Genomic DNA, 26405 nt, shown 5'->3' with positions numbered 1-26405 from the left:
CATTACTTCACATGCTGGGCAAATAGGCGCAAATGCATGAATGGGGTGCAAATGTACATGATAAAAAACATGAAAAGGGGGAACATCATGGAAAATCAACGGAGCATTCAAGAATGATTTACTCGAGTCTAACTCTAGCTTCCATGGCATGGGATGGCGATAAACTGGAAATGACTTGATGGCAGCTGCCAGCCATGCCAGCAGGGACTCAATTCAAGAAGAAATGCCATCGCATGATCGATAGCTCTTTTTTGTGATGTGACCCCGGGGATGTGACACCTGATATGAGACCTTTGACTGACATTCAAAGTTGATGAAATGTCATCGTATTGTTATGTAGTTGATCATGTACTGCATACAACAAGTAGTAAATGGTGTTCATTAAGGTGGTACTACACACCCCTGATAAATTTTGTGACTAATTTTGCATTTTTCTCAAAAAATAGCTATGCATTGGTATCAAAAAATAGCTATGCATTGGTAACAAAAGTTATGTATATCATAGGGGCAAGGAATCCAATTACTTCATTGAAATTTCAGTGATTCAAGACAAGTGGTCCAGTTACATTAAGAAATTAGGTACATTCTAGCGGTACCTCTTTTCTTATCATAAATAACGCATCGCTTGTCTAGAGTCACTGAAATAATTATTCCAGTGTAGTAACTGGATTCCTTGCCCCTATAATATACATTAATTTTGTTACCAGTGTCAGTGTGTTATTATTTTTTGAGAAAAATAGTCACAAATTTATCTAGGGGTGTAGTACCACCTTAAGCCATGGATTTTCAGGTAATAAATTTGTGCCCGAGTACCCGACTCATTTTTCGGGCTGGTAATATGGTACCCAAAAATTTTTAACAAATATTTTATTCCTTTTTCGGTTGTCTCTGGACCTACACATAGAGCTATTTTTTATAAATGCTAGGATCATTCATGGTCGACTTACAAAAAAAGGTTTATGTTTTTAATATACAAATTGATAATTTGTATTCATGTTCCATTGTTCATACTCTGTTAAGGGGGTACTACACCCCTGTGGTAAATTTGTGACCATTTTTGCATTTTTCTCAAAAAATAATAACACACTGGTAACAAAAGTTATGTATATTATTGGGGCAAGGAATCCAATTACTACACTGAAATTTAATTGACTCAAGACCGGGCTCAAGACAAGTGGTTCAGTATATATGATCGGATATGAGGTACATCCTAGCAGTACCTCATTTCTTATCCTAAATAACAAACCGCTTGTCTTGTGTCACTGAAATTCCAGTGTAGGAACTGGATTCATTGCCCCTATATTATACATTAACTTTTTTTACCAGTGTGTTATAAGTTTTAAAAAAAAAAAAAAAAATAGTCACAAATTTACCACAGGGGTGTAGTACCCCCTTAATGATTTCAAAATGCATTGAATTTGTATATATATATATTGAAATCGAGTACCGTATAACATGAACACAAATATCACTTTGCATTAAAAAACACAACAACCATGAATGATCCCAGCATTTAGCTCTAGGTCCAGGGACACACTCCAATACTGGAAAAATAATTTTTGTTGAAATTTGGTACCTGGGCAGGGAATTTCCTGCCCGGGTAATGTAATCTTGGGCGGGAACCCGTGAGCAGTGTTCATAAGCATAAAGTTTTAAATTATGAAAAGTTTAACATAAGTTATTATTTGTAGGCCTATTCATGTCATTAGTCTATTGACATATTTCAAAATGGATACAAATCCAATGCATTTTGAAGTGCCAATTATAACTTTGCATATTGAAAACACAAATGTAACTTTTTAATTTTTGAAAAGTCAACCATGGCTGATCCTAGCATTTAGCTCTTTGGTCCAGGGACACTCCAAATCCAAAAAATAAAATCCAATTTTTTGGACAATTTGTGGAATTTGTCAAAAAACTAGGGGTGGAACTTTACTCAAACATGGGACTTTACTATACTATACTATACTATACTATACTATAATACTATACCCATGTTCTGGGAAAAGTGAGGTGTTTTTGTATAATTATTGTAATTTACAATGTTATATATTAAAAGAAAAGGAGCAGAATAAAATAAAAGAGTAATTAAATTTATTTCCATAAAAGACTTCAATTTCTTCAATACTGTGTCCACTTTCCATGTCCTTATATATTTGTAGCTGTACCAGTGGTTTGATCCTGGATCATCAACACATAGTGTTCATACAGTACATGGCCCATTCACTCTGTGAGTGGTCCAAGAGAGAAATTATTTTGGCATACACATGCCCTGTGTCTTACATGTAGTTGTACGCATTGACTGACTGGCTATATAATATGGGGATATTATATAGTGTGCATTCAGTGAAGGGCCTGTGGGGCTATTTTCTTTGGAAAGGAATGGGGGGGGCTATCAGTGACCAGATTGCATTGTTTTTTGTCACCTACATGTATCTGAAGTAAACAAGGTTTTTAAGCATTGGATAGGTTGGAGGGCCATGATGATACCTCATTTACAATCTTTTTCATTTTTCAATTTCAATTGTAAAAAACCCTCCATGTTCCACACATTTAGTGGAAAACAATTTGACCCCTTTAGTAGCCTATGCCAAACCTATCATTATTTTTCAATTTCAATTGTAAAAAAAAACCTCCATGTTCCACACATTTAGTGGAAAACAATTTGACCCCTTTAGTAGCCTATGTCAAACCTATCATGATCCTCCACTTATTTGGGACCCCTCCTAAGAACTGGCAGCACCCTGATGACATTGTTGAGTTCAAAAAGCTTACACAAGCACTGAATACCAGTATGAATGTTGAGTCCACCCCAGACCCCAGTTATAACAAGTCACCAAAAATTCAGGGCAAGTCAAGTCATTTCAAGTCACTTGATATCAGTGTTGGAGGACTCGGGACTCGGACTCGGACTCGAAGTCGGGACTCGAGTCCTTTTTCAAGGACTCGGACTCGGACTTGGACTCGGGAAGCTAAGGACTTGGACTCGGAGTCGGACCCCAAGGACTCGGGGACTCGGCTTCGAGTCCTCCTCGAGTCCGGCAAAATAGGGTCTTTTTAGGTCATTTATAGCTTTTTATTTTCGTTCATTGTAAACTTCTTCTTATGCTTGATCAATGATGACATCACATGATTAATTTAAGTAATTTTACATGCAAATAAATTCAGTTTATAAATAAAAGTACAACCAAAAAGCAAGATTGCTTTCAGTTATATCTTTAATTGGTTAAATGGATTTTAATCATAATCGTTTGTTTTGTACGGAAAGTCCAATCTACGGAAAGCCCATCATGACATTATAACAGCATGACTGCTTGGTTAGGCGCAAGTCTAGAATGTACATGAATAATAATACCCTGGGCCCTGGGGCACTCAGGTTAAATTTTGGTATGGATGTGCGGCGCCGAACTTTGGGAACTAAGAACTGATTTGTGAGCAAAATAGGGGCTTGGTGAACTGAAATTTCAACATTTTTGTGGAGGTCTGTGAACTAAGGGCCATATTACATATTATAGGCTTTAAAGCTAACAAATTCAAAATGTTTCCAAATTTGAGCTAAAGAGCTACAATTTTCAGAGTGTTAGGCTCAATGAACTGGAGCATGATGCAAATGTGGATATCAAGGAACTGCCAGAGAGCATGAAAAAAGGACCCTTGACCGCCGCACATAGCCTACCCGTACCACCTTTACATGTGAGTGATCCCCCCACTCCCGGAATAATACTGCATAGGCCTACAGCCAGATCAAACACACTTTCGTTTGGCACCTGAAGTTTGGTAGTGACATCATTTTGATTGTCATATTGCATCTTTTGCCTCTTTAAAACACAAGTCAATAAGTTGCAATGGGTGGGGGGAGTCTGTGATTATACTCTGTTATGAGTATTGGGGGAAGGTAAAATTAGGGGCAAGATTTTTTGGCCGATCGAAAGGGAGGGTGGAAGCAATTTTTGGCAAGCCGAGAGGGGGGAACAAGCAATTTTGACACATAGGGCACCTTTCAAATAAAACGCTCTAAAATTGCTTAGAAAACAGTACGGAAACGCTTACATATTATGCAAATTTGCCTGCTCGTTGCGTTCGCAACATATATCTAAGGTTTGTAAATTGGGATCCCCAAAAAATAGCATGTGCAAAGGGGTTGCAAATTTTTTTGGCAGGCCAGGGGGGAGGGGGGCAAGCGATTTTTGGCAGGTCGAGAGGGGATATAGTCCCGTTCTCGGTTTGAGTCCCGGGGTTTGAGTACAAGAAGTTTTGAAGGTGTTTTTTTTATAGATTTGAGGACGCTGAATAAAATGAGAGGGGTCTGACCTATCGAAAAATGTGGGGAACTCTCGCTAGAGGGAGTTTTTCAAAATGGCCGCCAAAATCCCTTAAAAAGCATATCTCTTGCAATTTCACACCTCCCCGGGCTCCGCATAATTATTGTACAGCCCCAAAACAATACTAGGCATGCAAGGTGGGACTAACATATTATGTATTTACAAGAAATATAGAACTAAAATTCTGGTTAAATATAGGTCTACGTTGATAAAGTATTGGTCAAAACCCCAGGGCTTGAATTTGATACATAAGGACTCGGACTCGGACTCGGACTCGAACATTGAGGACTCGGACTCGGACTCGGACTCGGACATCAGAAATTGGCAAGGACTCGGACTCGGACTTGGACTCGGACACCAAGGACTCGGACTCGGACTCGGACTCGGTTGATGAGGACTCGACTACAACACTGCTTGATATCACAAGTGGTTGAAGCGTAAATGTAAAAAGCAAAAGTCAGAAGTGTAAAAAGCATGTCAGAATTTTAGAAAATTATATTTGCAAGTGATTTATGGATACTTTTGTGTGTGGGTATGCACTTGTGTTTCTAGGTGTTTGTGCTTTGTGAAATTGTTTAACCCGCAAATGCAATTTGTATAAGTTGAAACAAAATTCTGACTTAGTTTACACTTCTGGCTTTTGATTGTGTTTATTGGTTAGGGTTAGGATGTGGGTTTGAATACAGTATCTGTGGTTTGCATAAAGGGTCAATGTGTTACTATGATCCTGATTGGATTTTCTCAAGGGTTTTCTGATATCGTATGACCCCGCATTAGGGAGCTGTCACTTTCTTCGGAAGGGGTCCCAAATATACGGGGGGTGGTCATAAATTTCCGGACAAAGAAAAATAAGGGGTCATAAAATTTTTGATGACCAAAATGTAGGAAGTTGCAAGATGTCCACAGATAGTGTATTTATGTTATTCAAAAAGACAGATTTCAATACAATTTTAGCCTGCCGGGGTAAGGTGTATTGGTGGTGGACTGTGGTGGTGGGGAGGGGGTGTTTGGGTCATAAACTTGCTGTCGACATAAGGGGGTCGACATTTCACTGATGCTGACTTTTTGTAAATTTGGGACTGGGGGGCAAGGGGTATTTCTCTTGCCCCCTCCCCCATTTTTTAGGCAACTTGACTCCCCCCCAAAAAAAAAAATCACACACATTTCCAATTTTGCTGCAACTTTTTGCTACAAAATTGGTTGATCCCCCTGAAATTCACTTCCCCAAGTCCCCTCCCGAAAAAAATCCTGGGTCTGCCACTGATTACACGTAATCGTCATGCACTGAGGGAAATTGTATACATAAGCTTACTGGAATACTTCCTTTACATGTACGTGCATGGTTCTTCATTATTATTTGAATTTTATAGTGGGAAATTAAACACGATAGTGGACAATATATTGCCGGGATATATTGACATGAAATCATTTATCTTTTCAAAAGAAAATGAATATAATTAGTACGGCGTAATTTGCTGTTTACATAGTTTGTACACATGTCCATGTGCCCGATCGACGGTCAATTGTTTACGTATCGCGAGTTGTCACCACAGCTGTCAGTCGTTACCGAATTGCCTTGGTTCAATACCATAATGCAACGCGAGTGCAAAACTCAAGATCTAGGCACGCTAAACGAAACGCTCATAAAATGTCGTTTATTTTACTATTTACTGTTTTTTTTCTTGAAATTACCACTGTGGTAGGTTTTTCTGGATCCCTTTTATCAATATAAAGTGAAATGTTCTCATTCAATTTTCCTGCGAAATCTCTCACTGCCCCTTTAACTCACAACATAGCCTTCCTGTTATCGAGGGTCCCGGAAGGTGAGTGTGTGGCCAGGCGAAGCCCAGGTAACCTAATTGGTTACCTCGGCCACATACCATATCACAACATAAACTACTGGCCTAATATTAATTATGCCTCTAATTTAGGGGGGGGGTACGGAACACAACAATACCATGACAGGGATTTGTGTTATGAAGGAAGGTTTCTTTAAGACAAAGCATCTTCATCGAGTATATTTTGAATTTGTGTTCAACTCGTGTGATAACATACACTTATCAGCGAAGTCTTTGGAATTCAGAATATGATGCTCTGATTGACCGACTAATGGCCTTAGGATCCTGGCTAAATACTTGACGATGTCATATGTAACAGTATCGATACTGCTCACGATGGGCCGCAAAGAGACATTGGCTTTATGCACTTTGGGAAGATCATAGAACGTTGGGATGGTTTCCGCTGTGGGTTTTAATTGAAGTTTAAGCTTCACATCAATAATATTGCACTGTCCGCATTTGACCTTGCTATTTGTGTGGTTAAATACAATGATAAACATGTGTGTTCTGGGAATGCGGATATATACATGATTATAGAGGGCTCTGATCAGATTTTTTAGGTTCTCAACAATGGTCCACCAAAAGTATGGGTGTTGGAGTCCATCTTTAAGTTTCACAGTAACTTTGCCATCTCAAAATGCCCCTTAGTGTAGGCAATTTGGCGGCCATTTTGAAAAAGGAGGATAACAACTAACAAGAAGAGTCCTTAAAAAGGACAAAGTTCCGCTAATGGCCTACTGGTATTGAAAAAAGTAACTCTAGTCTTTCTTGACTCATGGCAGTGAATTTCAATCATTTTGTAATATGATATGCATTACTCCAGTCCATCCAGTAATATACAAGAACACTTTGATGCAAAGCATCAGTGGAGGATGCTAACTAACTATATAATTACAGGCAGTAGTGATTAAACCAGACAGTATTTTTAACTCACATGAAAACTTTGTTTCATTTGCTACTGTGTGTGTGCGTGCAGCATTAGTTGTGAAGAGTTAGGGGTGGTGCAATAATTATGTGTACCCCGGGGGTGAATTATAGGGGGGCAAAGATTTTTGGCAGGCCAAAAGAGGGGGGGGGCAAGCATTTTTGGCAGGTCGAAAGGGGGGGTCAAGCGATTTTTGGCAGGTCGAAAGGGGGGCAAGCAATTTTGGCACAGATATTTTGGGCACTGTTTCTATATTACGCCCTAAAAGGCGTAGGAAAACGTTACGAACACGTTCAAATATGCAAAATTTCCTGCTCGCTGCGCTCGCATTATATGTTCAGACCATTCAAGGTTTTAAATTCAGGTTCCCCAAAATCTTGCATGTGTAAGGGGGGGCAAAGATTTTTGGCACGTCAAAGGGGGGCAAAGGTTTTTGGCACATCGAAAGGGGGGGCAAAGGTTTTTTGGCACGTCTATAGGGGGGGGGGGGAAGCGATTTTTGGCAGACCATTTTGAGAATTCACCCCCCGGGGTACACATAATTATTGCACCACCCCTTATTGATTGTGTGTGCGAGAAATGAAACTATTGGAACCAGTGGGAACCAGTGATTGGCTCAGTTACTGGTTTCTTTGTGATGTTGTTGAAAAAATGTATAAATGTATCGAAAAAAACCCACTAAATAAGCATGAAATTTTGCTTGAAACGATAAACATTGATATAATAATCTGAATAGTCGAACTACTTGCATGGGGTGTAGACACACATAATAAAGCAGTTGTTAAATGGCTTGCATGGGACCGGTGCACTCGCGTAATACTAGTATGCTAAAAAGGTCTAAAACCTTAACAAAACAAGTTGTAAAATCCATTAGTTGCTATGACAACGTACTTGGTCCAGTTGGGGCAATGACATTTTGAACTTATTGGCCAAATTTGGTGTAATCCAATATGTCTCAAACTGGCTGGGCCAATTAGATATAATTCTGTGGAAGACTTGAAATCATGTGGAAATTTCATGAATTATCTTATAGTGAACGGTGTTAATGAAACACTTTTGACAAGGTTTGATATATCATGGTTTAAATGATGCCCAGGGAAATAATGTTATACTTTAAACCATCATGTATATCATGAATACAAAATCTACTTACAAACTTGTGTTGTACTTCCATGATGAAACCAACTAAGTGAAAGGGCAGTGCACTCACTATTCATTTTAATAGGGCAAGTGCGTGAAAGTAAGTACACATAAATCATTGCCAGTTTATAAATTGAGCCGAATCTCTGCAAGGCAAAGTTATCAAATTTAAATAGTAAAAAATGTATGTTGGCTTTGGGTATGAGAGTATTGTATTTCTGTCATTACTTTGCTGTCACATCCCAAGATCCAGTAACATTAATACAGATACGAGTCAGTGAACTGAGAACTCGGCAATTGTGATGTAAAACAGCAGGACCAATGAGATGCCTTGTTACATGCTAAACAGAGGTAATTGTCTCGGCTACATCTCCTGGCCTCCATGCACTTTCATGACTATTAAACCAAGCAACTATTTGACAACCTAGTGTACAAGAGACAGCATTTTACCTCTTAACAGTCTCTTTCTCACACATATAATTCACGCTTGAAGTAAGTTTTACAAACAGGATATGACGAGAACTGGTACTGGGTGTTTTGATCAATCTGGAACTATAGTTCCTGCGGAACAAAAAACTACGACTGCTGCAATGCTATCACATATTTTCCAACACTAGGGTCGGATACCTTACCAACAAACACTTGAAGCATTATTCACCTCATTTGATACCAACCAAAATGCCATGCTGATGGACTGTTATGTGTTTGGAGGAGTTGTTCCAGTCGTTCCAGTCGTCCGAAAGGTCATAAGGCCGGCAGTGAACGGTCTTATACGTTACGTTATACTTATGACCTTATAATACCAGTATATGGAGTAGCAGATACAAAATATAGATTATATTATTAGATTATGTCAACTAAATCAATTGTAATACATACAGTATATAAACATTTCAACTCAGGATTCAGTATTCTAATATAAAAGCATTATCCTGATTAATGGTGAAAACCGTTGCAGCTTCTGACATTAGAGTTATAAAGGTATTTTTCTAATTCCTGTTTAGGGCTGGATTTACCTTTTGGGGGGCTCTGCGCCAGGCCAAAATGAGAGAGGACCAGCATATATTTTACCAAAGTTTCAATTTTAGACTATTTAGCCCAAATTGAAGCAGGATATGGCTTTATAACAGGTAAGTGCGCGCGAAGCGCGAATACATTTGCAATTTTACCATATTTTGGCCGAAAAATTTGGGAGCCCTGGGCCCGGACCCATTTAGCCCAATGGTAAATCCGGCCCTGTCTGGAGATGAAAACCGTTGCGGCTTCCAACATTTGAGGTACAAAGGTAATCATCCTGCTTGTGAAAATCCACGTGGCTTCCGACACTTTAGGTGAAAACCGCTGCAGCTTCCGACATTTGAGGTACAAAGGTATTAATCCTGCTTGTGAAATGCTTGCGGCTTCCGACATTTTAGGTGAAAACCGCTGCAGCTACCGACATTTGAGGTACAAAGGTAATTATCCTGCTTGTGAAAATCCTTGCGGCTTTCGACACTTTCGGTGAAAACCGCTGCAGCTACCGACATTTGAGGTACATAGGTAATTATCCTGCTTGTGAAAATCCTTGCGGCTTTCGACACTTTAGGTGAAAACCGCTGCAGCTACCGACATTTGAGGTACAAAGGTAATTATCCTGCTTGTGAAAATCCTTGCGGCTTCCGACACGTTAAGTAAAAACCGCTGCGGCTTCCGATATTTGAGGTAGATGCATTATCTTGATTCAAAAACGTTACGGCTTCAGACTTTTGAGGTATTTTGTATTATCCGGAAGATGATAACCGTAACCATATAACCACCATTAAACCAATTGCTATACCAAGCCTACAAGGTCTCTGGCTTATTGCAGATGATGCCGGAAACGCTGAAGAAGTAAAGATACAATAATATGAAAATTAGTCAAATTAAAATGTGCAGCTTTTTGTTAGTGGTATTTGATATGAATTATAATTTTGAATACTTATTTAGAAAATGAAAATTTCCAGATACCCTTGCTCCTCATCACACCCACTTTAAACCCAAATCAACTCTTTAAACTCCAAATGCATATTTATTATATGAAGAGCTTGGTTCCAAACCATGTTAAGTCCACAAACACATGGTTTGTGATGCTATACATGTATAGGTATAGTATATAATTTCAGTTGGATGCACCATTACAAAGCAAACAGTGGTTAGATACACAGTAACAATACTGTGTGAGGCCTTTGGTTCCCAAATAAGAACAATAGTCTGCATATTGTTAAGCATGGTTGTTGATGGTACAACTCATTGTTGCTAATGTCAAACTTGTCAAAGTAATTGTGATTGTATCACACAAGTAAATGAAAAACGAGTGGGTGTGGACTTAACATGGTTTGGAAATAAGCTCTTCATGTACTTACCGTCACTTGCACATATGATGCCAATGTCCATAGTATGATCACATTGTGATGTACCCCAAGCTGGATGTCTACAGGTATCTATATTATTTTCAGTGCCATTACACGAGAGGTTTTCGAACCATATACGACCCTCACCAGCTCCAAATTTCCGCGTCAAAGTTGCTGTACCGTAGCCAGCAAGACCAATCTGCTTGCATACGATTTCGGGTAGTTTCCCATAATCAAACTCCTCATTGAAACACACTGTGCCCCATTCTTTCCGAAAGTTGATTTCAAGTCGGCCTTCATTTGGTCCATTTCCCCCAACCAAGGCGATATAGGGAGAATATGGAGAAATAGCTGTAGGTGTGTAAATAGTTATAAGCGTTTAGATACTTAAGTAAAGAGGCTTCCACGATGGGAATAAAACAGTTAAAATGGTGTCAAAGACTATGGTCAAACTTTCGCCAGGAGTGGCATTGTGTTCAGTCAGTCCTGATGAAGTCCGACCCACTTTTGACCTCATCTTTACAACTTGCCATGTCTGATGGCATACTCCTTGTAATCCCAGTAATAATTACTGTATAAATCCAATGAAATCATTGCGTTTTAATAATACTAATCTGAGTGGGGTGCACCGCTCACAGGGGCGGATCCAGGAATTTTCAATAGAGGGGGCGCCGCGCGAGCCACCACCGCCGCTGCTGCGGCTCGGCGCCCACACAACAAAGTCAGGCGCCGCAGTGCAAAATACACAGGCGCCGATCTGCAAAAAATAGAGGGGGCGCGCGCCGGGTGCGCCCCCCTCTAAATCCGCCACTGGCTCAGTCCGACACGCCGCTAGTCCGACACGCTGCTAGTCCGACACGCCGCTAGTACGACAACACAAATTCCCTATAGAGGTGCGTCAGTCCGAAAATGAAAAGCACGGCGTTAGTCCGAAAAAAGCATGCGCTAGTCCGAAAATGAAAACCACTGCAACAATCCGACACGCCGCTAGTCCGAATTTGAAAACACAGTTTTCAGTCCGACACGCCGCTAGTCCGAATCCGAAATACACTGCGCTAATCCGAATTTGGAAAACACTTCTTCAGTCCGACACTGCGCTAGTCCGAAACTGAAAACCACGGCGCTAGTCCGAATTTGAAAAACACTGCGCTAGTCCGAATCTGAAAAACACTGCGCTAGTCCGAATATCTGACTAGCGCAGTGTTTCCCAATTCAAATTCGGACCAGCTTAGTGTTTTCAAATTCGACTAGCGCGATGGGTTTCAGTTTCGGACTAGCGCAGTGTTTTTAGATTCGGACCAGCGCCGTGTCGGACTGAAGGGTGTTTTCCAGATTCGGACTAACGCAGTGGTTTTCAATTTCGGACTAGCGCAGTGGTTTTCAATTTCGGACTAGCGGCGTGTCGGACTGGCAGAGTGTATTTTAAACTTCGGACTAGCGGCGTGTCGGACTGGTGCAGTGCATTTCAGATTCGGACTAGCGGCGTGTCGGACTAGCGGAGTGTCGGACTAGCGGCGTGTCGGACTAAAGCTAGGTTGAGACATATTTCAACGTTTAGAAGAACTTCATACAAAGGAACTTCATTTCTGTTTCATTCTTTACATTAGATCCAATCACAAATTACCATCTTCTATTCATTATCATGATTATATGCACCAATTTACGAGAATGTTTGGAAATTTTCAAATATTTCTCAGGTTTTCGTGAGTGTAGCTTATATCACAATCTAGTTTGTGATTCCCACCTTAAGAATTTGGAAACTCATATTTCCAGCTATTACCCGCGAACCACCAATATTGTGTAGGAGTATCCGCTCTCAATACCAGGCTTCACTGTGTTCACCCTCTGGTCGCGGCTTCGGCGTCTTTGTCAAGTACAGTGACTTGCCTTCGCAGTCAGGCTTCGCACTCTACTCGCTTCTTCTATACTAAATAAATCTACTATTGAACGACTTATTTCAAAGGTTGCTGCGGTTGTTTTTGGAAATTTTACTTTCTTGGTGCTGTTACTATGTCAACAATCTTCCACAACTCCTAATCACGAACAGCTCTTTTTAGGGCCCGGTTTTAGGGCCACCATTGTGTAAGTAAGCATGGGACACGTGGTTTTTGTTTTGACATGACATGTGTTTTTTATGTTATGAAGGATTTTGACTAAAGTTCTAAGGTGCATATTTTCAAAGAGCGAACGAGTCAAAATTTACAATTCTTGTCACTTACTTCCACATACGACTCCAACATCGTTCGAATGATCGCAAAGCCCACTTCCTCCCCATTCACTGTGTTTGCAATCCTTCAATATCATACGAGAGTCTGTATCATCTGGTGTGCACTGCACGTCATCTAACCATATTTTATTCTGAGATGACTCTCCAAATAACTTTGCTGTTGTTCCTTTGTGAACCCCTATAAAAAGAAAGCAACATGATCTATCGTGAACATTGTATGATGGCTATAAACCATTCTTATACTATAACCCAGGAAGTGCGTCGCGCGACTTCCCATTCGCGGGTAGCGACCAAGCCAACAAGGACTTTGCACTGCAAACAATTTGTTTCTCGAGCCAAATGTGCAATCCTAATCGAAAAATCACAATTTTTTGATCGAGAAAGCAGTCGAAAAACCTGGTTACTTGATCAAAAACCGTGGTTTCTCAAATTTGGAGTTGATAAACCGAGGTTTTAAATTGATAAAGTAAGTTCAATTGATAAAGCTGTTCCACATGTCCACGGGCCCGACCGACCCAAATTATGTTAAAGCAACCGGGGCCAAAATTTATCAAATTTGGCTAAACATTTTAAATCTTCAGATTTTTTTTTCAGAATTTTCAGATTTTAGTGAAATTTTAGCCTCTAGAATAAAAAAAAAACGACTGACTCTTTTTGAAATGTCCGTCCGTCTATAGAACAGGTTTTTTTTCGTCACCTAAGCGTGTTTTAACATTATACCGTAAATGTTCCCCTAATTGCGCTACGGGCTCCCTTGACATAAACTGGAATTTTTGACACAAACTAAAAGTGCCCTCCCATAAAAATCCCACCAGAAAATAAGGGCAGCTACCCTTTCTCTATTTGTACATGAAATTTACCCCATTGTAAAGGAGCCCAGGTGCGCCATTAGGCGAATGTTTACGGTATATTTGCGGTCGATTTCTTCAATTGGACACAGTGTGCCCGAATACACCTATATTGGTGATGTGTTTTTAACACTTTTAAAGCAGAAAATGGGTGTTTACCTATGAAACGAAATTCTCTGTCTTGTGATCCCGGATGATAACCAAGTTGATGACACACTGCATCAGCCTCTGCCTGTCCCCATGACTTGAAATCCTCCACACATACCGTACCCCACTCCCCAGCATTGAACACCTCTAGTCGGCCTTCGTATGGTCCTGATCCACCCACTAGTCGTATAGGGACAGCTGATGTAGAGCCTGTGCAAGTTTGATTAGAAAATAGATAAAATCAGCCAATAAGACGTCAAAGTGCTGAAGTCACTGTATTTTATATCAAATTTGATACACGTGTGAGTGAATTGAAGGCAAACCCAAAAATTATTTGATTAAATATAAAATTATATTTATCTTTGTTTTCGTGCCTACGACTCCATCAGCATTTATTTTTCCAAGGAATAACAGAGGGGCCACAAATAAGTAAGTACCGTCACAAGCAATCCCCGCAGCAGCGCAGTCATCATTGTAGTCAGGTACATCTCCAAAGTAGTCCCTTGCACATATCGTCATCTTCCCCAAATGGCTCCAATACACCTGATCGTAGGGCCCGCGTAAACATGATCCAGAATAAAACCATCGTCTCTGTAAATCTCCATTGCCATATTGTGTTGTTGTAGTATTGCCTGTCCGTCCACTGTACCCAAGGAGCTTACATATTGATGTGATTTCTCCCTTCTTGTACATAGCTAGTTCTCTAGGCTCATCAAAAACTGTATGGATCCTTTTATCACATATGCTGCCCCATTCGTCTCTGAACTTCATTTCCAAACGTCCTTCACTAGGAGTGGGTCCGCCGACTAACCTTGCTTCTGGTGTTGATTTAACTACAAAAAACATTGGATGGACACAATAGTTATCAGTGACTTGGGAAGATTTTCAACATGGGGGAGGGGGTGACAAAATGAACATTTGTTGATGACCCATTGTGGGGGTACCCGAGGTGGTATACCCCCACGGGTCAGAAAATTCTGCAAAAATAAGTCGAAAACATCCATTTTTCCTGCTACATGTAGACATTTTTTGAGTGTCCTAGGTCAAAGAAGAAATAAAACAAAAACAAACAAACAAACAAACAAACAAACAAACAAAGCTCAAGCCCCAGGTTCATAAGCATATATGGCTATTCTTTTAACAGATTGATGTTGTTGAATAAGATGCATTCAACGGAGCACACACACCACTGTGGGAGCACATGTTGCAGACAGTGTTAAGAAAAAAAATGGGGGACTGAGGTGGTGTGCGGCATGAATTTACTTAATTCAGAGATTTTTCCTTTGACGACCGTGTAACTAATGGGATTATTTTGAAATTTTAAAAGCGTTCAAGTATGCAGGGTGAAAATCTTAAGGGGTGCCGGTTATACCCTATTCTTAAAACGGACCTTTTAAAAATAGACTATAAATAATGCACAACTTGAAACAAAAGACATACCATCACACACGAGTCCAATACCAAAATCACCATGCTTATTTTGTAGAACTTCTTCTTCCGTATGAAATGTGTGATCGTACACGCAAGGATAATCGTGGTCGCCATCACAGAATCTCAAGAGATCATAAACACCTCCCGTTCCCGGTCCGAAAACATCGGGTGCTGTTTCGTACGCACCGACGTTGTTGTAACCCAACTGTTGGCAGATTACTGAAGCCGAAAAGTGACTGTCCACTCCGTCCGGGAAGGGTTTTGACTCCCAGTATGTAGAGATGCTGCCGAGGCGTCCCCATTTCCCGTTGCGTTGTACTTCAACTCTTCCTTCATGTGGTCCTGCCCCACCGACAAGTCGGATAGTAGTAATTATTGGATCAGAAGCTGATAATGAAAAATGTACCAAATAAAATGATTGGGTTACGATAAGTACTATTGTAAGGCTTGTTTCCTGTTAGGGGTCCTGAGAATCGCCTAAAATGCACAATGGTATTCTTTTTCTTAATAATTTTTGTTACATTTAATTTTAGATGTATGGTGACATGCGCTTCAAAATACTTGTTATTACTTGAATTTATTGTCAAATTAGTACAGAGTATAAAATTAATAGATTTAGGAAATGTATAGATTGATTTTCCTAGGATATTTAGTTATTCTCGTCTCTTCTCGTCTCGTTTCTTCCCTTCTCGTCTCTTCTCTTCCCTTCTCGTCTCTTCTCGTCTCTTCACGTCTCGTCTCTTCTCTTCTCCTCTCTTCTTCTCGTCTCTTCTCGTATCGTCTCGTCTCTTCTCCTTTCATTCATTCGTCTCGTTTCCCTTCTCGTCTCGTCTCTTCTCTTCTCTTCTCGTCTCGTCTCGTTTCTTCTCTTCTCTTCTTGTCTCTTCTCTTCTCTTCTCGTCTCTTCTCGTCTCGCCTCGTCTCTTCTCTTCTCGTCTCGCCTCGTCTCTTCTCGTCTCTTTACTTCACTTCACTACCTAGTTCCCTTCTTTTTTAAAAACTATATTCCCCTCCTGTTATAACGTTTAATAGTTGTACATACTATTGCAGATTATGGCTATATCATCGCTGTGATCACAATATAAACCGTCATTTCCCCATTGGTGTACGCAATCCTGAAGTTCATAATATTTTGTGAAGGGACAGATGATGTTTGTTATCCATATCGGTCCTTGTGAGGATCCAAAGTTCGTCGCATTAGTTGGTAACATGCTTCCACTGTTGTATCCAAATGTCCGACAGATGTCTTTTGCAGAGCGCAGATATTCCCATGAATGTGTTAGATCCTGATGAATCTGTTTCAAACAAATGGATCCCCATTTGTCTTTGAAGAACACTTCCAGACGTCCCTCGTGAGGTCCTGACCCACCAGCAAGTCGAAAAGAGGCGGCCATGTTACTGTTTTAAGAAACAAAATAATTATCAACATTAGTGGATATTCCTTGTTTCAGGATCTCCTGAGATGGATTTATAATTATGACATGTATGAACTGACACTCATCTATTAATTCACAGCCAGTCTTGACACACCCACCTACTATACTATAATGAAAGACGGAGATAAAAAGACTAGTTCGCGTCTGAAATTCTGACAACTAGACAGAAAATGCCGTACTGCGCAGGTCGACAACCAATCACGGCACGCCTTTGCCCTGATGTTAAACGCGAACTAGTCTTTTCCGCATCTCTGTCTTTCATTAAAGACTACACCATAGACTACAGGAAGCTATAGTTTGATCAGCTCGTAATCGGTGGGCCTTATAACATCGCGGATTAATATTAATATTATGTATTTCCAGAATTGTCTCGTGACATCTCGCCAGAAGTATTACAAATTATTCATGTAAGTCCTATACGTTGTCTATTTTCTTTAACATGCACAATATAGACCAGACAGGTACAACTTATATCACTCTTAGCATGGGTCTACTTTTCGGCGTTGTGGTAAAAGCCTAACAATTCGCGTTGATTACGAGGTGATCAAACTATACATTCTTTAGAAAAAGGCTCTCGATTGTCGTGTATCATGTGTACAATCATGTAGAACACTCAAGAATTCCAAAATGGTTATTTCTAGCCTTTCCAGAACACTATTTGATTCTTCTTAGAACCATTTGTGACGTATCATATCAAAAGGTGACACTTTTGAGCAGGTTATTAATTTTGAGACTTTTACATATCTTAAATGTAGAGATATTTTGCTCCACAACGTGGCGCCGTTTTCCCCAATGAAATCGGGCATTCCTAAGCGAAGATATTGAGTTCGTAAGTTATGGTATTATAAAATTGGAAATTGAGATATCGGCCTTTAAAAATATTATTGACAATGTTGAAAGTACGAATTACCTTGAAAAATGTCTCAAAAATACAAGATGCCAGTTATATTCCGGTCTGAAACAATCAGACAATATTTTTAATATTAATAATATCACAAATTCGCAACAAACCCAAATTGTGAAAAAATCACCCCTGGGCCGAGTTTTTGGCTATTTCTCCATTTACGATCCTGCCCCAAAGTGTCTCCTTTTAACATGACACGTTACATTTATGGACAGCTCAATTAAGCACTATTTTAGGCTCTACTTATTTTCACCTCCGTTTTAGGCAAATTATTTAAAGATTTGCTGTGGTTTATGAACATTTAGCACGATTCGTAGTGATCGGTGACAATTTAGCATAATTTTAGTCAATATACTGTGATTTCCAGCATTTTTGTAGATTTTAAGCTTACTTAGCAGATTTGTTGGTGATTTTTGGCGATTTTAAAAATTGATCAAAATTTGCACCAATTCTGTAAAATGTACCTCAATTTGCCGTGATTTATCAAAATGTAACAAGAGCAATTGTGATCGGTCACAATTTAGCATAATCAAAGTTACTGTAATTTACAGCAATTATCCTGTTAATTCCCATGTGATATGGGGCCTGCTGACGACGACAGACACAGATAATCTTACCATTGCAGACGATCCCTATATCCAGAGTATGATCTTTCCAGTATCTGTCATATGCAAGATGTTTGTCAGCAGAAGTGTCGCATTCACATTCATCAGTGTGTGTTGGTCTTTTCCCATCGTTGTCCATAAAACCACAATAAAGCGGAAAGTAATGAATCGGATCTTTATCTGATCCTGGACCAAACACTCCAGAATTTGTAAGAACGGCACGACCAGGATATCCAAGTTGTTGACATATCACCTGGGCTTCTAATGTTCTTGGGGGTTGACGCACGATGGAGGATGGAGATTTCACATTAACTGTTCCCCATTTACCATGCCATTGGCGTTTCGGGTGCTCCCCGGTCCAATAACCTTGGTAAACTTCTAGGCGTCCTTCACTGGGACCTGTCCCGTTGACAAGACGAACTGGTTCTGTAATTAATGTAGAATACAAAATGAATAGTACATGGAACTCTTGATTAAAACTCTGTGCCATTGTTTGTTTCAAAACGTCCCTGTCTTGGACCTGTCCGTTGACAAGACGAACTGTATGTAATTAATATAACATAAAAAATTAAACGATTAAAGGCATTTTCTGACTTGAGAAACCTCGCTGAATATAATACGAGTTTGTTTGTTAGTCTCTACTTTATACTGTAAACGTATCGTCAACATGAGAGTAAAGCCTGTGTTTGCAATAATAATGTAAATGTTAGACATGAACATATTAATGTAAAAAAAGTCCTAGCCTAATTGCCCTGTTGCTAAAAGTGAAGATAAAATTAGAAATTTCTGTACAAAAAATAGTTCACCTATCAGGTGAGCAGGGTATGATTTTGAATTGGATATGGATGTTGAAATTCTGAAAATATATACGTAAAACATTTGATTAGATGAGAACGAGACCCAAATATATACACATTTTTCGATTATTTCTGCATTAAATTACTGTCAAATTGTCTCAATTCGGCAATGATGAAGAATTTGCAGTACTTTATCTTATACAGACTTGACATTAATATGGAATATTTTTGCAAAATTCCAAGACTGGTCTGGACGGAATCTGCATAGACCGCACGGGCTAATTGTTAATAAGGGTGTGTCGGGAGATGGTGTAAAATAATTGTTTGATAGAAAATGTGCTTTCCATATGTTTACATTATGGTGCTCATCATGTAGCGAATTAGCCTAAAATGGCGGATTAACTAGGAGGCTGAATATGAGCTTTGTGAGGGACACAATTCCGGACTTTATGCAACATGGTTCTGTTATTATCAAATTTATAAGGGTTTGAGGTGATATTTCTTAAACATGTTAAGCTTCGTTAGCAACTGGCATTCATGCATCACAGCTGAAATACTAAAAGTTTTTGAACTTTGGGGAGGAGCTTAAAATAGGGTTCTTAAAGTTGTACGTACTCAGAAAGTTTGAATGGCCCCCCCTGGGGTCAAATGTTATAAACTTACGGTACAGAAACAACTGTGCGGATTCCTGGTTGTCCAATAAAGCTGTTTCTTTTTGTGCAGTAAGTTTATAACATTTGGACCATTCAAATTTTCTGAGTGCGTGCCACTTTTTTTTTTTTTTTTTAATTAAAGCTCCTCCTACTTTCAAAACTGGTAGATCATAGGTGCATTTCAGTTCTAACGATCACTTATTAGTATTTCGGTTCAGTAAAATCGCCTCAAACCTCAATAAATTTGATAATATTAGAATAATTTTGCTTAAATTCAGAAATTTTGCCCCACAAAAATCAAATTCAGTCCCCTTAAATCTGCCATTTTAGGTAAATGAACCACGATTTTATGTTATGTACTTTTGAAAACTCGCAAATGACATCTTAATTCAAAAGTAAGTTGTAAAAAAAGGTGAATCTTTTATGACTTCACAAACTTGATGGCCAAAATCTAATTCATTAAAATTCTTCTATTTCCATTGCTAAGAGCTCGGATAGCGACGTTTTCACGTATTTTTTATGACTTTTAAAGCACATCAGACATGTCGAATTGCATTTTGAATACGAGGAATGTCCTTCTGATATCAAATAATCAAAAAGAAGAAGAAAAAAACCGGTGCAAACGTTGCTATCCGATTCCTTAACCATATTGAAATCGGGTACAAAACCATGAAACTTGTATTTGTTCAATAGTACAGCAGCTTCAAGCAATTGAAGCAGCTGAATTGACATGCACCTTAAGGGATCTAGAATGAGCGTTTTGAGCGTTTCGACAGTATTTTTTGTGGGACATGAAAGCACCTCAGACGTATCGAATTGCATTCTGAATACGAAGTATGTCTTTCTGATATCAAATAATTTTCATTTTTTGAAAATCACAATATAATACAAATTTTATGACAAATTACAAAAATTTGATATTTTTCAATTTTTTTGATATATAACAGTCCTCGAAGTAAATTGTATAAATCTAATGATATATTCTTAAAGTGTATGTAGCTGGAAGGAAAAGCCGACGATCAATTGAAAATTTTGACCTTCAATATTGAAAATATGGATTTTTTTCCCAAAAAGACCTAATTTTTTTTGGTGTTTTGGGAAAAAATCCATATTTTCAATACGAAAGGTCAAAATTTTCAATTGATCGTCGGCTTTTCATCCCACCTACATACACGTTAAGTATAATTCATCAGATTTATAAAGTTTACTTCGAGTACTGTTAAATATCAAAAATATCAATTTTAATGATTTGCCATAAAATGTGTATTACATTGCGAATTTCAAAAATCAAAATTATTTGATATCAGAAGGACATTCTTCGTATTCAGAATGCAATTCGATATGTCTGATGCTCTAATGCCCCACAATAAATACTGTCCAAACGTTCATACCCCTTCCCTTAAAATTCTTCTATTTTCATTTTGAATACGAGGAATGTCCTTCTGATATCAAGTAATCAAAAAGAAAAAGAAAACGTTGCTATCCGATTCCTTAACCATATTGAAATCGGGTACAAAACCATGAAACTTGTATTTGTTCAATAGTACAGCAGCTTCAAGCAATTGAAGCAGCTGAATTGACATGCACCTTAAGAGGTTGGCTGGTTTATTTAAAGATGCTAACCCACAGGCCTTATAAGCAAAAATCACCAGCAAAGATCTCGGGTTCAACATGTTCAATGTGAAATACAAAAGGAAAAATTGCGCCGCTGGCGATATCTTGTTATTAATCAGAGAATAATTTATCCCGACTTTCTTCTTCTGCATCGAAGCGACGTAAAAGAAAAGCGGTAAGAAGTGATACCGTACACTATTTTTCATCATTGCTGTAGTTTTGGATATATAAAATTCATATCTATTGCTCAGGTAAGGATTCAGTGATATATTGCAGTTAGTTAAAAAATACTAAATATGGCTCAAGGAATCGGATATCAACGTTTGTATGTTTTATAAAGGACACGACTCACACGAGAGCATATTAGACATATCGAATTGCATTCTGCAACCCCGCCCTGCAAGTCTATTTGACCACTTATCTTTTACATCGCTCAATGCAGAAGAAGAAAATCGGGATAAAATATTCTCCAATTAAGAACAAGATTTCGCCAGCGGCGCACATTTTCGTTTTATATTTCACATTGAACCCGAGATCTATGCTGGTGATTTTTGCTTATAAGGCCTGTGGGTTAGCATCTTTAAATAAACCAGCCAACCTCTTAAGGTGCATGTCAATTCTGCTGTTTCAATTGCTAAAGCTGCTGTACTATTTGGGCTGTTACGAGTGCTAATGTTTTGTACGAATGTGGGGATTTCAATATGCTTAAGGGGTGGGATATGAGCGTTTGGACAGTATTTTTGTGGGACATGAGAGCACATTAGACATACCGAATTGCATTCTGAATACGAAGAATGTCCTTCTCATATCAAATAATTTTGATTCTTTTAAAATTCGCGATATAATACACATTTTATGACATAGCTGGCGATATCTTGTTCTTATCGGAGAATAAAATCTACACCCCCTGTGTGGGATTTTACGTTAATGTCTTCCATAGGGGGTGTATGGATTTCAACTAGAATAGCCCGGGGAATAGCCCATCTTAACATAATGGACAGATAAACCTCATAGAGCCCATAGCCGTTACCACAATTAACCTAACCCTCGGGACCCCATATGCCTCCAAATTTTAACATTCATTCATACTTTAACTAATACTAATATCTTCAAATTAATAATATTTAAAATGCAACAATTATACCTTACAAGTTACCCCTTTGGCACAAGCACTAACCTTTTAAAGGGTTTTATTTGTTGAAAGTCGAGTGTACTGCGGCATCCGGGATGTACATACCTCCGACCTGTCAAAAATACTCCAATCCCAACCCGTCACATGACCCTTATTCCTTATCCATCCCTCTCCTCGAGCAAAGAGAAATGATAAAATAATAAAACATTTCCGTGCAAAAAGAAAGAAAACAACTGTTTTTACCTGCAGATATGTAATGTACCAGAGCTATGGTAGACAAGACACATACGATATATATTATTCTCGGCATCGTTCTTCGGATTTATAAGAGTACAATATTTTGCTGCTTACATATTCCTACTCCGCTCCGTCTCTTTTGCTTTCAGCTCTCGAAGTAATTACTGCACACTGCACCGTACATATCATTATGGCGAATACTAGGTCAATCCAAAATTGCTGTTGGTTATAATTATGGTCACACACCACAGCTAGCCCCATTGGATTGTGTACAAATCGGGCCTCAGTAAAGATAGGTCAATCGAATTAAGGAAAATCAGAGCTAAACCCACCACTAATTGCAACAGAAACCATTTAATCACCATTCTTGTCAGAAAAGTATAATTAAAGAAAAAATCAAAAGTACCCAAACGTCCAAGTAGTGGAACAGCGCGTAATTTGAATAAATCCAAAAGTGCCGGCTTATGCAGGGGGAGAAATTTCAAAGTTGGTCAAATCTTGTTAAAAACCATACCAATGTCTTGCTTTCATCATAAGGATACATGAAGAGTATAGTTTGACCAGCCTCCGACATACAGTTCTTGAGTTATAGGCAAAAAGGGAAAAAGGTCCAATTTTGGGTCCACAGTCAGTCGTTTACAATGGAAATATGCTCCAATTTGAGTGCAACTGGTCACAAATTGTTCCTTTGGCAAAAATAAATAAAAATGAGGTTGCATAGTTTTGGACGTTTTGTTACATAGGTAACATACATCACAAAATAGGTCAAGGTCAATACGGCTCTATTGAATTTGATCTTCTTTGTCATGTTACCAGGGTATTACAAACCACCTGAGATAATTATGGCAAATTATTCTTTTTATTAAATGCGGAACAATATGAGAACATTTAAAAAAAATCAAAATCGGAGAATTTATATTTTTTGCCCCCCCCCCCTGTGGAGTCCAAATTTTGACACTTGACCTTTTCCCCTATAACTCAAGAAATGTACATCGGAGATAGGTCAAACTATACTTTTTCTGAATGAGAAGAATATATTGGTATTTTTTAGCAAGATTTGACCAAATTGAAATTTCACCCATTACATAAGCGGCCATTTTGGATTTATGCAAATTAGGCACTGTTCCACTACTTGGATTTTTGGGGACTTTTGATATGTTTTTATGTTAGCTTTTGGAAGATGGATGCATGCAAAATAGATTCTGTTGCAATTAGTGGTGGGTGATGTTTTAATTTGATTGGCCTAAAAGGATTTTGTGACGCCTTTATGATAACTAATGAATTATGATAAACAACATTTCTTCTTTGTATGAGTAGCTATTTGTGCATTTATTTCTTAATAGTCATACATGAATTCTATGGATTATAAAAGGTTGGGATCAGTTAACTGTATAGCATAGACAATATTAAACTTTATACATAACAAGGTAAAATTTATATACATATTGATAAAATACAACATTATAAAAATACGACAATCGTATAATTGACAGGATAAATGCATAACCCACTGAACATCAATAAATTAATTGTTATAAGCATAATAACCAATTTGTTCAATAATATTCGAGTACTGATCAGTAACCTCCAGATTAATATTATGACAAACACCTACCGTAAAAACTCAATAGTTAGCATATGTGCTTACTATCGAGCGCTTTTAAAACATGCAAACATGAAGAGCCCCATCCAAAAAAGTGTAAAGGGTTTTGAACAAATCATCGATACACATTGTTATATACGAACAAGTAAACCAGTGTGTCTCAAACCCATTAGCTCAGTTAGTAAAGCGCCGGACTTTGGTACAATTTCATGTTTTCAAAAGCGCTCGATAGTAAGCACAAATGCTAACTATCGAGTTTTTACGGTACTTCGGTACTGACTATCCTCTGGGAATTGTTTGTTCATTCTGAAAAGCAAACGTGTCGCCCTCAGACGGGTCAATACCACTAATTCTCTATAACACATCAGATTCAATGGAAATATAGGTAATTTCAAGCACAAATATCTCATACATGGAACTCTCACAGGGAAAACACATTATAATCAATTAAGAGTAGAAGGATGAATCTCCAAATAACCATGACTTTTTTTTCTTGTAAAGCACCAACGTGTAATGACCAAAATCTTATAGTGCCCCCTCCGTTATTGTGAATAGATTGGAGTCAGAATGCAATCCGGTACGGTCTGATGTGCTCTCATGTCCCACAAAAAAAAAAACTACACAAAAGTTGCAATCCGATTCCTTAAGGGCTGGGGTATGAACGTTTGGACAGTATTTATTTTGGGACATTAGAGCGCATCAGACATATCGAATTGCATTCTGAATACGAAGAATGTCATTCTGATATCAAATATTTTGATTTTTGAAATTCGCAATTTAATACACATTTTATGGCAAATCATTAAAATGGATATTTTTGATATTTAACAGTACTTGAAGTAAACTTTATAAATCTGATGATTTATACTTAAAGTGTATGTAGGTAGGATGAAAAGCCGACGATCAATTGAAAATTTTGACCTTTCGTATTGAAGATATGGAATTTTTTTCCAAAAACAAAAAAAAAAAAATCAGGTATTTTTGGGAAAAAAATCCATATCTTCAATATGAAAGGTCAAAATTTTCAATTGACCGTCGGCTTTTCCTCCCTGCTACATACACTTTAAGAATATATCATTAGATTTATATAATTTACTTCGATGACTGTTATATATCAAAAATTAGAAAAATATCAAATTTTTATAATTTGTCATAAAATTTGTATTATATTGTGATTTTCAAAAATGAAAATTATTTGATATCAGAAAGACATGCTTCGTATTCAGAATGCAATTCGATATGTCTGATGTGCTCTAATGTCCCAAAATAAATACTGTCCAAACGTTCATACCCCAGCCCTTAACTCAACTTGAAACTAAATTTGAATAATAATCAAGGTGAAGATAATGAGGTAGACGGAATACTTCGGGTAGACTTTTGATTATATTCTGCATAACATAATCATACTAATACCAAAGCCAACTTAACCAGAGCTTTCAGGATTTATATACAGTTGGATAAAACCAAACGCAACCTTGGTAAGCAGTGGCGCCACCAGGAATTTTTGTCGGGGGGGGGGGCATGGGGGGGAGGAATTTTTTTCGGGGGTGCGAAAAGTGGAAATTTACGTATTTTTGTGGTTTTGCCTCAAAAGTGGGGGTAGGGGGGAAATTGGGGGGGGGGGAGAAAACTATAACTATGGGAGGGGGAATGTCCCCTTCTCCGTAGCGCCACCACTGTTGGTAACTACTGACGCACTGTAGGTTACAGATGCACTAAAGATGTATTTGTTACAGAATAGCAGAATGAGGTAGCAGCTTTAACACACGTTAAACTTAGTATCTAGACTACAGTGTTAAGTTGCTGAACCTGAGACTCAAAATTCAATAAGAATGAGATGCAAAATATAAAGGTTTTCACCGTTGTACTGATTTGAATTTTGGCCATTTGGTTTTTGTGGCTTATGGCCCTACACTCTCTATTAAGGTCATGAGCATGATGAATAAATAAAATTTATAATACTGCTTGCTTAAACTGCATATGGTTATATATAATACATATTCGCATGCAGCTAATTACTGCCTAGGCCTTAAACATTTTGTTTATTATGATAGCAAGAACCACCTCTCAACCACTTTCACTCGCGTCTACCTACTTTTGAGGTATAAAGGTACTATCCTGATTCCCGAAAATGACTCGGGACTTCTGAGGTAAAAGATATTATCAAGATGATGACA

At 38.4% G+C, this 26405-nt stretch overlaps 1 protein-coding gene across 1 annotated transcript; it reads right to left on the bottom strand.

The window, feature by feature from the left end:
* Window positions 1-9721: 9721 nt before the first annotated feature.
* Window positions 9722-18584, bottom strand: LOC140142095 (scavenger receptor cysteine-rich type 1 protein M160-like). Its single transcript, XM_072164052.1, has 8 exons — window positions 18205-18584; window positions 16290-16645; window positions 15257-15634; window positions 14254-14649; window positions 13829-14026; window positions 12814-12999; window positions 10607-10945; window positions 9722-10086 (listed from the first exon to the last, which is right to left on the bottom strand). Exons 2-8 carry the CDS (start codon window positions 16639-16641, stop codon window positions 9986-9988), a joined length of 1950 nt encoding a protein of 649 aa, XP_072020153.1. The 5' UTR covers window positions 16642-16645; window positions 18205-18584; the 3' UTR covers window positions 9722-9985.
* Between the last annotated feature and the right edge of the window lie 7821 nt (window positions 18585-26405).

The sequence above is a fragment of the Amphiura filiformis genome, chromosome 20 (assembly GCF_039555335.1).
Source record: "Amphiura filiformis chromosome 20, Afil_fr2py, whole genome shotgun sequence".
Classification (NCBI taxonomy): domain Eukaryota; kingdom Metazoa; phylum Echinodermata; class Ophiuroidea; order Amphilepidida; family Amphiuridae; genus Amphiura; species Amphiura filiformis.
Note: the sequence above shows the minus strand (reverse complement) of the source record. Positions and strands in the feature narration are given on the sequence as shown.

What these genes read in the sequence shown, in the direction of transcription:
- LOC140142095 (XM_072164052.1), bottom strand. Translation starts at nt 16,641, where the DNA reads ATGGCCGCCTCTTTTCGACTTGCTGGTGGGTCAGGACCTCACGAGGGA. An exon ending in TGCGGGGATTGCTTGTGACG is followed by an intron (nt 14,027 to 14,253) that starts GTACTTACTTAT and finishes AAACTTGCACAG; the next exon opens with GCTCTACATCAGCTGTCCCT. An exon ending in TGTTGGAGTCGTATGTGGAA is followed by an intron (nt 10,946 to 12,813) that starts GTAAGTGACAAG and finishes ACACACCTACAG; the next exon opens with CTATTTCTCCATATTCTCCC.